Here is a 12,913-nt window from a genome sequence, read left to right on the forward strand (position 1 = left end):
CTTAGGGACACGTGAACCGGGGTTATTTGGCACAGTTTCTTGGCAGTACGATCAAATCTCCCTCGTTCTCGGAAATCTGCGCGACCCGCCTCGGATCTTTCTGCAGTTCCCTTTCTGGAATGGGGCTTGTTCAACAGTCCCCCGGGATTGTACTGAAGTTGTTGGGTAAAGAGACCGAAGGGAAGGGGAATAAAGAGCCTCTTTTCAGCGGGGGTTAACCGGGAGCCCGGCTAGGCTTCGCCCAAAGCACCCTTGGTATCATCTACAAGCCTGACCTGTGTGGGATCTTCCCTGAGAAGCAGCGTGGCCTAATGGAAAGAGCCCGGGTTTGGGAGTCAGAGGACCTGGGTTTTAATCACGACTCAGCCGCCTGCCTGCTGGGTGACCCTGGGAAAGTCACTTAACCTCCCCGGGCTTCAGTTTCCCTGCAAAAATGGGGATTAAATCTTTATCCTTCCTACTTTGACTTTGAGCCCCATGGGAGGCAGGGAATGGGTCCAAACTGATCATCTTGTATCCATCCCAGTACTTAGAATAGTGCTTGGAACATAGTAAGTGCTTAAATACAGCGTGGCTCAGTGGAAAGAGCCCAGGCTTTGGAGTCAGAGGTCATGCATTCAAATCCTGGCTCTGCCACGTAGCTGGGTGACTTCGGGCAAGTCACTTCACTTCCCTGTGCCTCAGTTGCCTCATCTGTAAAATGGGGATTAAGACTGAGAGCCCCACATGGGGCAACCTGATCACCTTGTAGGTTCCCCAGTGCCAGTGCTTTGCACATGGTAAGTGCTTAACAAATGCCATTATTAGTATTAAATACCATAACTATTATTATTATTGTTAATAATCACCATCATCATCATTCCAGTTCTGCCACTTGCATATGTGATCTTGGGCAAGTCACTGACCTTCTCTGACCTTGGTTCCCTCATCTGTAAAATGGAGACTCAATATTCATTCATTCAGTCGTATTTACTGAGCAATTTCTGAGTGAAAAGCACTGTTTTAAGCACTTGGGAGAGTACAATACAATATCTGTTTTTCCTCCTACTAAGAGTGAGCCCTAAGAGGGACAGGGCTTATGTGCACGTTGATTATGTTGTGCCCCAGCATTTAGCACAGTGCTTAATATCACAATTATTATTATTTACATTATTATCAGAAGTGAGAGAGGGACAAAAAAGAAGAGACATTTCAATTCTGGCCCTGGAAAGGTCTCTCCGTCTCTCTCTCTCTCTCTCTCTCTCTCTCATTCATTCTGGGGTCTTGGAAAAATCGCGTGGCTTTTAATCAATCAATCAATCATATTTATTGAGCGCTTACTATGTGCAGAGCACTGTACTAAGTGCTTGGGAAGTACAAATTGGCAACATATAGAGACAGTCCCTACCCAAGTTTAGGTTCACACCTCAGCTCTTCATCAGTGTCTATGATGCCTGAAGTTTGAAGAGGGTGGCATATATAGCTATATTATCAATGTATTTATAACAGTTTATTTATTTTACTTGTACATATCTATTCCATTTATTTTATTTTGTTAATATGTTTTGTTTTGTTCTCTGTCTCCCCCTTCTAGACTGTTGGGTAGGGACTGTCTCTATATGTTGCCAACTTGTACTTCCCAAGCGCTTAGTACAGTGCTCTGCACACAGTAAGCGCTCAATACGATTGATTGATTGATTGATGTATGAAGCTCACGAAAATAGAGCATATGCCTAAGACTGTAAGCTGGTCCCTAGACTGTAAGCTGCTCGCAGACAGGGGATGTGTTTATTGTCATATTGTACTCTCCCAAATGCTTAGTACAGTGCTCTGCACACAGTAAGCACTTGATAAACACGACTGAATGCATGAATGAATGTGTTTTTATAGGGTAGGTCTGTTAACTCTGTTCCAGCTTTCTTGATTTGGAAAGGAGCAATTTATCCACCTACTATGTCGAACTCTTAATACTGAGAGGGCAAGACATCAAAATTAGCAAAGTATCAGGCGGGTCATAAGCTTCAATATCTTATCTGTGTTGAATATGCTTCTCGGGAAATACCAGCAGACTATTCTGAACTAGAGAGATCTAGTTCAATTGTCCTGCTTTTTTTAAAAAGTCTCCTATGAAAATTAAAGCAGGCTTATCAGCCCCTAAATCATAATCATCCTTAATTGACATAAATTAAAAAGCTCTTAGTTTTCAAGAGTGAGATTGTGATGTTCAAACAAAAATCAATTGGATGATCTGAAGACATTAAGCAACCGTTTATGCCCAACTTTCAGCAGTGAACAGCTCTTAAAATATTTTGTAATAAAAATATTGGTTTTACCTTTGGTTGTATCACACTCTTTTATCATTTTGAGAAAGGTGGAAATCTCCTCATCAAGTCTCTGTTGGCACGCCTGAGCGTTCTGGAAATAAAATCAGAGTAAAGAACACTCAAAAATGGAGTCTATGGCACACATTGAATCGTGATAGCTCCAATCAGTAATTTTGCTTGGTTTCAGACTTAAAATGACTCAAGGATTTCCCCCTTTTAGACTGTGAGCCCACTGTTGGGTAGGGACTGTCTCTATGTGTTGCCAATTTGTACTTCCCAAGCGCTTAGTACAGTGCTCTGCACATAGTAAGCGCTCAATAAATACGATTGATGATGATGATGATACTGAAAGGGCCAATTTCAACAGCAATCGCTAGGTTTCCATACTGGAAGGAAAAGGGGGCTAGAACATTAAAAATCTTGTGATTTATGCTCAGCCTTTCCACTTCCTAGAAGTTATTTACATACGAAAGGGGTTTCGGGTCGCTAAATTGTCCCCTACCCACTCGTAATATTAGTAACCTTGGCCTTTATTAAGCGGTTACTTGGTGCCAAGCACTGTGCTAATAACCGGGACACATATGAGGGAATCAGATTGTGACAGGAGGGAGAACAAGAATCACAGTCCCATCAACAGACGAGGCTCAAAGAAGTCCAGTGATTTGTATCCACCCCGGCACTTAGAATGGTGCTTCGCACATAGTAAGCGCTTAACAAATGCCATTATTATTATTATTATTATTATTATTATTATTATTATTATTATCTGCCCCAGGTCACCAGCCAGGGAAGCGGCCAAGCTGGGATTCGAATCTGGCCCCCCGGCTTCTGGTCCCACACTTTAAGGTGAAATGAGCAGGGAGACACAGCAATGACTTCTTCACGATGCGCGGAATAGAAAAACCAACCAAGTCGGACAGCTGTCGGAAACCGTGGAAAGGAAGTGGGTGCGAACATCAACTCCAAAGGTAGAGTTCGCTCATCCGATCGTATTTATTGAGCACTTACCGTGTGCAGAGCACTGTACAAAGCGCTTGGGAGAGCACAGTCTAACAAAAAACAGACAGATTCCCCGCCCACAACAAGCTTACAGTCTAGAGTTCTCTCTTGTGGACAAACCCAACGTTTCTAGCCTTCACTGTTGAGATCATTTCACGATGGCGTCCACCCTCAGTGGATGTAATGTCATTTGGGTCGCCAACTTGTACTTCCCAAGCACTTAGTACAGTGCTCTGCACACAGTAAGCGCTCAATAAATACGATTGATTGATTGATTGGGTGAGATAGTCTTCCCCTAGCACAATCTGGGCTGGTTTTCATGGCCTTCCCCTTCCAGGGAGGGATTCCCCCTCTCCTTCCGAGAGCCCACAAGGCATCTATGGTTCCCCTGAATACGTGACGCATGGATTCCCTGCCTAGTCCCCCTTTAGACTGTAAACTCATTGTGGGCAGGGAATGGATCTACAGTAATAATAATAATAATGATGATGGCATTTATTAAGCGCTATGTGCAAAGCACTGTTCTAAGCGCTGGGGAGGCTACAAGGTGATCAGGTTGTCCCATGGGGGGCTCACAGTCTTAATCCCCATTTTACAGGTGAGGGAACTGAGGCCCAGAGAAGTGAAGTGACTTGCCCAAAGTCCCACAGCAGACAATTGGTGGAGCCGGGATCTGAACTCATAATAATAATGGCATTTATTAAGCGCTTACTATGTGCAAAGCACCATTCTAAGCGCTGGGGAGGTTACAAGGTGACCAGGTTGTCCCAAGCAGAGCTCACAGTCTTAATCCCCATTTTCCAGATGAGGGAACTGAGGCCCAGAGAAGTGAAGTGACTTGCCCAAAGTCACCCAGCTGACAAGCGGCGGAGCCGGGATTTGAACCCACGACCTCTGACTCCAAAGCCTGGGCTCTTTCCACTGAGCCACGCTGCTTCTCTGTTATGCTCGATGGGTTTCAATCAATCAATCAATCGTATTTATTGAGCGCTTACTGTGTGCAGAGCTCTGTACTAAGCGCTTGGGAAGTCCAAGTTGGCAACATATAGAGACAGTCCCTACCCAACAGTGGGCTCACAGTCTAAAAGGGGGCTCACATGTTTATTGAGTGCTGATGGTGTGCAGAGTCCAGTACTAAGCTCTTGGGAGAGTATAATAAAACCAAGCTGGTAGACCCGTTCCCTGCCCGCGAGGAGCTTACAGTCCAGAGACGGCCTTAACCCCGGTTCTGCCGCTTGCCTGCTCTGTGACTTTGGGCAAGTCACCTCATTTCTCTGTGCCTCAGTTTCCTCATCGGTACAATGGGGTTCCTCAGTTTCCTCATCCGTACGATGGGGTTTCAATCCCCGCTGTCCCTCCTACTGACATGGGGAGCCCCACGGGGGACAGGGACTGCGTCCTATCTGCTTCCCTCTAGCCTCGCTGTAGGCAGGGAGAGTGTCGGTGACTCTGTTGTGCTGTACTTCCTTCGATCGTATTTACTGAGCGCTTTCCCAAGCGCTTCGTACGGCGCTTAAAAATTGTGGGGGGCTGTCTCCCCCTTCTAGACCGCGAGCCCGTTGTTTAGGGAGGGACCGTCTCTATATGTTGCCGACTTGGACTTCCCAAGTGCTTAGTACAGTGCTCTGCACGCAGTAAGCGCTCAATAAATATGATTGAATGAATGAATGAAAGATACCACAGTTATTATTATCATTATTAGCATTATCCCATTTGATCCCATCAAGGGACACCCCACAGAAACTACCCACTTGCAGGGAGCACTGTCATCAGGGAGCACCCTCCCATCAGAGGAGTGGCTTCGTTTGATTACTTCAAGAGGGCACGGGTGAGCGTGAGCCGCTCCAATTTCACATCCTAAAGCCCTAATGAAGTAAGCTTCGCTCAGCGGCAGCCGAATTATTCACGCTGCCACGTGAGTGACGGGCCGCAGGCCTTCTCGGAAAACGGGAGAATGACAGCAATCCGTTGACTTCTCAAACCGGAGTGCTCAACTCCACCAGAGAGAGAACCAGACCGGATGAATCTCCGGGTGCCGAATGGCAACCGAAGCGTGACATCCTTCATCCGTCGATGCCTGGACCGAAAAGGGCTATTTCTCAGTAATTTCCACTACGCACCCACGTTCTGGCTTCTCATTTTCTCTCTCTGATGAAAGTAACATCTATACTCTGTGTGGGAAATGAGCTTCGAATGGACTGAGGCGATCACTATTCTGTGGCACTCCGTACGGAATGAGAAAAAAAAGTCTGTCCATAAGAGTACATTTCCAAACTATAAATCAATCGCATTTATTGAGTGCTTACTGTGTGCAGAGCACTGTACTAAGCGCTTGGGAAGTACAAGTTGGCAACATATAGAGACGGTCCCTACCAGGGAACTAGGTCCAATATCAATTGTAGAGCTACGCATTTGGATTCATTCATTCATTCGATCGTATTTATGGAGCGCTTACTGTGTGCAAAGCACTGTACTAAGCGCTTGGGAGCACACGATATAACAACGGACATATTCATTCATTCATTCATTCAATTGTATTTATTGAGCACTTACTGTGTGCAGAGCACTGTACTAAGTGCTTGGGAAGTACAAATCGACAATGTATAGAGACAGTCCCTACCCAACAACGGGCTCACAGTCTAGGAGGGGGAGACAGACAACAAAACATGTGGACAGGTGTCAAGTCACCAGAATAAATAAAAATAAAGCTAGATACACATCGTTAACAAAATAAATAGTATTCCTACCCAGCCTGGGCTCACAGTCTAGAAGGGGCGACAGACGTTAATAAAAATAGATAAATATATTATATACAGATGATGATGATGATGATGATGGTATTTGTCAGGTGCTTCCTATGTGCCAAGCACTGTTCTAAGCGCTGGGGTAGATACAAGCTTATCAGGTTGTCCCACATGGGGCTCACAGTCTTAATCCCCATTTTACAGATGAGATAACTGAGGCCCAGAGAAGTTAAGTGACTTGCCTAAAGTCACGCAGCTGACGAGTGATGGAGCCGGGACTCAAACCCTCGACTTCGGATGCCCAAGCCCGGGCTCTTTCCATTAAGCCACGCTGCTTCTCGGATCTGTGACCTTAGGGCGTTTACTATTATTCAACCCTCCAGCACTTAGGTACATATTTATTACTCTATTTATTTATTTATTTATTTATTTTATTTGTACATATCTATTCTATTTATTTTACTTTGTTAGTACGTTTGGTTTTGTTCTCTGACTTCCCCCTTTTAGACTGTGAGCCCACTGTTGGGTAGGGACTGTCTCTATATGCTGCCAACTTGTACTTCCCAAGCACTTAGTACAGTGCTCTGCACACAGTAAGCGCTCAATAAATATGATTGATTAGGTACATATTTATGAATTATTGAGTTATATTAGCATCTGCCTCAAGCCTAGTTGTAGGTGGGGAAATGTGTCGACCAACTCTGTCGCACTGTACGCCCCCAAGGCTCGGTTCGGTAGTAAGCTCTTAATAAATATCCCCAATTGATTAATTCTTACATACGACTGCCTTACATGTGCTAACAAAAAGTTCACCATTCAATCAGCGGCTGCCTTTAAAAGGTATTTAATAGGTCAGTTGCCGGGGATTCATCTGTCCTGCCTCTTTTACATTGGATTCCGTGTGTGCCTTGCTCTAAAGCTGTTGAATGGACTTAGGGAGAAGAGAAAAGGGTTATTACTGTAATAAGAGAAGTTCTTTAATCACTTTTCCCACTACCAACCCAACGGACAGATTATCACCAGGCAGGTGGATTTTTTTTTTCCCCTTTCAGACCTTAAAATCTGCTTAGGGTGGACAGAAGAGAACAACTTCCTCTTCAATTCAAGATCACCTTTTCGTGGAGGATTCCCAATACATTTGTCAGCTTGGGTTGACATATTTTGGTAGCTGCGTCCTGAAGAGACGGGGGGAAAAACTTACTTATTCGGGACTCAAAAAATTGAGTTCCCTCACCCGGTTTCTGAATCTGTGCTGGTCAGGGTTTTGAAAATACATTTTTTGAAGTGCACTTTGGGCTTTAATCTGTTGCGATCATCTGTGTTCATCCATCCATCAGTCTGTGGCATTTATTGAGCGCTTACGGTCGGGACAGTACTGTACTAAGCGCTTGGGAGGGGACAGGATAATAGATTTGGTAGCTGTGTTCAATCTCGACTGGATGAAACCTTCCTACAGTCTCACATCTGAAGCACCCTGAGAGCACAAGCAGTCAGTCCATCATATTTATGCAGCGCTTACTTTGTGCAGAGCATTGTACTAAGCGCTTGGGAGCGTACAATGGAGAGCACGGGCGTGGGAGACAGAGGGTTAAAGGCTCTGATACTTGTCTGCTGTGTGGCCTTGGACAAGTCACTTCACTGCTCTGGGCCTCAGTTACCTCATCATCATCATCATCATCATCATCATCATCATCATCATCATCAATCGTATTTATTGAGTGCTTACTGGGTGCAGAGCACTGTACTAAGCGCTTGGGAAGTACAAGTTGGCAACATATAGACAGTCCCTACCCAACCTCATCTGCAAAATGGGGATCGAGCTTGGGAGCCCTATGTGCGACAGGGACTGTGTCCACCCCGGTTTGCTAGTATCCATCCCGGTGCTCGGCGCGTAGTCAGTGCTTAACAAATTCCACAATTAATAACGGTCAATTATTGTACTGAATTGAATTATTGTTAATTGTTAACACATTCCCTGCCCACAACAAGATTACAGTCTAGAAAACCAGCCCCTGGCTGGCTGACGAGGCTCCTCGGACATCTCCCCCCCGGCATTGTTGTCCAGGGGGTGGGGGCGGACAGGTGGCCTCGCCCTAGCCTCACTGACCAGGTATATGGGATAATACAGAAGCAGCTGTGGCTTAGTGGAAAGATCATGGGCTCTGGAGTCAGAGGTCATGGGTTCGAATCCCAGCTCCGCCACTTGTCAGCTGGGTGACTTTGGGCAAGTCACTTCACTTCTCTGGGCCTCAGTTCCCTCATCTGTAAAATGGGGACTAAGACTGTGAGCCCCATGTGGGACAACCTGATAACCCTGTATCTTCCCCAGTGCTTAGAAAAGTGCTTTGCACATAGTAAGCGCTTAACAAATACCATTATTATTATTATTATTATTATTATTATTATTATTATTATTATAAATATGTCTCCAGCACCGCAGCTGGAATTCATTCATTCAATCGTATTACCTCATCTGGAAAATGGGGATGAAGACTGTGAGCCCCCAGGGGGGACAACCTGATCAATCAATCAATCAATCGTATTTATTGAGCACTTACTATGTGCAGAGCACTGTACTAAGCGCTTGGGAAGTACAAATTGGCAACATATAGAGACAGTCCCTACCCAACAGTGGGCTCACAGTCTATAAGGGGGAGACAGAGAACAAAACCAAACCTACTAACAAAATAAAATAAATAGAATAGATATGTACAAGTAAAATAAATAGAGTAATAAATATGTACAAACATATATACGTATATACAGGTGCTGTGGGGAAGGGAAGGAGGTAAGACCGGGGGGGATGGAGAGGGGGACGAGGGGGAGAGGAAGGAAGGGGAGGTTACAAGGATCACCTTGTAACCTCCCCAGCGCTGAGAACAGTGCTTTGCACAGAGTAAGCCCTTAATAAATGCTATTATTAATAATAATAATAATAATATTATATTATTATATATTATATTATATTACATATAATAATAATTAATAATAATAATAATGCGCAAAACCGGCCAGGAGATCATAGAAGGCCTCAATCAAAAGCTTCTTGCTCCCCCTACTGGCAAAGGTGTGCAGGCAGCTTGAGTACGCTCAAACAGTGATTATTAATCGACTAATACTGGAGCTATTTGTTAAGCGCTTACTAGGTGCCAAGCACTGTTCTAAGCGCTGGGGTAGTTACAAGGTCACCAGCTTGCCCCACGTGGGGCTCACAGTCTTCATCCCCATTTTCCAGGTGAGGCAACTGAGGCACAGAGAAGTCAAGTGAGGTGCCCAAAGTCACCCAGCTGACAGGGGGTGAAGCCGGGCTCCGAAGTCCGGGCTCTTTCCACTAAGCTCTTTTAGACTGTGAGCCCACTGTTGGGTAGGGACCGTCTCTATATGTTGCCAACTTGTACTTCCCAAGCGCTTAGTCCAGTGCTCTGCACACAGTAAGCGCTCAATAAATACGATTGATTGATTGAAGCCACGCTGCTTCTCCGGTGAGCGCTGTGTGCAGAGCACTGTACAAAGCACTTGGGAACAGCGTTGGTAGACACGTTCCCTGCCCACAACAACCTTGCAGTCTAGAGGGATGAGATGTTCTTTTATAGACAAGCACCTGTTTCCTGAGGCTGGGAGCTCCTTGTGGGCAGGGAATGCATCCATCTGTTGTTATATCGTGCTCTCCCAAGCACTTAGTACATTGTTTAGCATGTAGTAATAATAATAATAATAATGTTGGTATTTGTTAAGTGCTTACTATGTGCCAAGCACCGTTCTAAGCGCTGGGGGAGATACAAGGTTATCAGGTTGTCCCACGTGGGGCTCACAGTCTTCATCCCCATTTTCCAGATGAGGGAACTGAGGCCCAGAGAAGTGAAGTAACTTGCCCAAAGTCACCCAGCTGACAAGTGGCGGAGCCGGGATTTGAACCCATGACCTCTGACTCCAAAGCCCGGGCTCTTTTCACTGAGCCACGCAGCTTCTCTAGTAAGCACTCAATAAATACGGCTGAATAGGACAGTGTTCCCTAGTGGAAAGGGAACAGGACTGGGCATCAGAGGACCTGGTTTCCAATCCCACGTCTGTCATTTGTCTGCTGTGTGACCTTGAGTGAGTCACTTAACTTCTCCGGGCCTCAGTTCCCTTACTGGTAAAACAGGGCTTCTCCTTCCTACCTAGACCGTGAGCCCCGTGTGGGACTCATTTATTACTCTATTTTATTTGTACATATTTATTCTATTTATTTTATTTTGTTAATATGTTTGGTTTTGTTCTCTGTCTCCCCCTTCTAGACTGTGAGCCCACTGTTGGGTAGGGACCGTCTCTATATGTTGCCAACTTGTACTTCCCAAGTGCTTAGTACAGTGCTCTGCACACAGTAAGCGCTCAACAAATACGATTGAATGAATGAATGAACGACAGGGACTGTGTCCTAAATGTGCCCCCAGACTGAGCCCCCTCCTCCTCCCCACCCCGCCTTACCTCCTTCCCCTCCCCACAGCACCTGGATATATGTTTGTACAGATTTATTACTCTATTTATTTTACTTGTACATATTTACGATCCTATTTATTTTATTTTGTTAATATGTTTTGTTTTGCTGTCTGTCTCCCCCTTCTAGGCTGTGAGCCCGCTGTTGGGTAGGGACTGTGCCAACTTGTACTTCCCAGGCACTTAGTCCAGTGCTCTGCACACAGTAAGTGCTCAATAAATGATTGAATGAATGAACGAATGAATGAAATGGACAGGGACTGAGTTCTACATGATCACCTTGTATCTACCCCAGCACTTAAAACACTGCTTGACACACTGTAAATGCTTAACGAATACCACAATTCTCATCAGTATCACCTACAAAATATACTACAGAAGACGGCAACAGAATTGGTGCAGTCCAGACAACAAAAACAATAACAGAACAATATAGCAAGAGGAGAAAAAAAGCATTCCCACTCCCATGATGGGAAGCGCTTAGTAGAGTGCTCTGCACACAGTCAGCCCTCTATAAATACGATTGAATGACTGTATTCATTCATTCAATCGTATTTATTGAGCGCTGACTGTGTGCAGAGCGCTTGGGAAGTCCAAGTTGGCAACATATAGAGATGGTCCCTACCCAACAGCGGGCTCACAGTCTAGAAGGGGGAGACAGAGAACAAAACAAAACATATTAACGGAATAAAATAAATAGAATAAATATGTCACTACTGATCTGAAAAGCCTCCAGGACGTTTTAAAATTCTTGGTAAGAGCACACAATTAGGGAGGGAGCGGCGGATGAATTTCAGATTCCCAGTCGATATTTACCTTCAGAGATTCTTTCAAATCTCCTGCCGAGATGCCATCCTGGTCCTCTTCCTCGTCGCTCAGTTGGTCCTGGGAGCAATAGTGGGTACTGTATGCGGAGTGCTCTTCTATGGCCTCTATCCAGTTCTGAAAGCAGAGCGAGTTTCGGCAAGAAAACGTGAGTGGGGATCAGCAAAAGAGCAACCTGAGCATCCTAGAAGAGTAAGAAAAATCACAAGCAGAAAAACAAAAATGGGGGAAAACAGCAGGTCGGGGGATCTGGGTTCTAATCCTGTCAGCTCTGCCTCACGGCTCTGCATCTCAGTTTCCTCATCTGTACCATGGAAACGCACTATCTGTTCTCCCTCCTTTTTTAGACTGGGAGCCCCATGTGGGGCAGGGACTGTGTCAGACGTCCTTAGCGTGCATCTACTTCAGCACTTAATACAGTGCTTGGCACACAGTAAGCGCTTAACAAATACCATTATTATTATTATTATTATTAAATCAATACCAGCATCAGAAAGAAACAACAGTTTATATTCAAAAGTGACTTGGGACCTTGGTTCAGATGAGAATTTGTTTTCGTTGCATTTGAAAAAAAAAAAAACACAACATTTCCAAATTCACATCATTCCTCGGATGGTTGTACAGTATTATGAGGATAGTAGTATCATTCAGACACTCTAAAGAAACTGACTACCAGAAGGACAAAAATTACTAGATTTTTGTCTACTTTACTTGTAGAGTAAAAACAAAACATATTAACAAAATAAAATAAATAGAATAAATATGTACAAATAAAATAAATAGAGTAATAAATGAGTCCCACATGGGGCTCACGGTCTAGGTAGGAAGGAGAAGCTTTTAGAGATAGTATCAGGGTTTAATACAGTGCTTTTCGTGAATGCCATGTGATAATCCCGGCGTTCGATATGGTGCTTTGCACATCATAATGCGCAAACAATGGTTAATAATAAAAAAAGGAAAATAGATGACGAGTCTGACCACCTCAAAAAACAACAGAATGTAAAATATGACTAATCCAGATATTAAATGAGATTTAAGCTGGACAGAGCCAAGATGGAGGTTCTGGAATTTGGAATCCTCAAACTGCCAAACTTTTATTGCAATTTGAAGATGACTGGCTTATCTTCAGGCACAGAGACTATCTCAATGTGGTCTGGTTTTCTTTCAGTTACTCCAAGCCAACCCCCTGAAGGCAAAATACTCCCCTTTAGTCTATAAAACAGGCAGGAACCGTCTCTACCTACACCATTGGACCGTCCTTCTCCAAGCATTTAGTACAGAGCCCTGAACATAGTAAATGCTCAATAAATACCACTGACTGTGGGAGCCACCAACCCCTTAAATCTTAACTCTGCCACTGAGTCGCTAGTTACTTTAGCTGCCCTACATCTTTGCTGATCACAAAAAGGAGAAAGAACCACTGATGTGCCAAGATAATCAATTATTAATTGCAAAAAGCATTTGGGGGAAAAAAAGAATCATTGTAATGATCCCAAGGGTGATTTTTCATGGGCCAAAAGTGCCTGTAAAAAGGGAGAAAAAAACCTACTTATGTGACCTAGATTC

The 12,913-nt window shown here is 44.4% G+C and overlaps 1 protein-coding gene across 3 annotated transcripts in view; it reads right to left on the reverse strand.

Moving 5' to 3' along the window:
* OSBPL1A (oxysterol binding protein like 1A) overlaps window positions 1-12,913 on the reverse strand; it is a 176,240-nt gene that overhangs the window by 123,459 nt on the left and 39,868 nt on the right. For all 3 annotated transcript variants that reach the window (XM_038766495.1, XM_038766494.1, XM_038766496.1), the window contains 2 exons: window positions 11,339-11,464; window positions 2,313-2,394 (listed from right to left, as the gene is read on the reverse strand). In XM_038766495.1, coding sequence (XP_038622423.1) covers window positions 2,313-2,394; window positions 11,339-11,464 — 208 coding nt within the window. The remainder of the gene's footprint in view (window positions 1-2,312; window positions 2,395-11,338; window positions 11,465-12,913) is intronic.

The sequence above is a fragment of the Tachyglossus aculeatus genome, chromosome 25 (assembly GCF_015852505.1).
Source record: "Tachyglossus aculeatus isolate mTacAcu1 chromosome 25, mTacAcu1.pri, whole genome shotgun sequence".
In the NCBI taxonomy this organism is placed as follows: domain Eukaryota; kingdom Metazoa; phylum Chordata; class Mammalia; order Monotremata; family Tachyglossidae; genus Tachyglossus; species Tachyglossus aculeatus.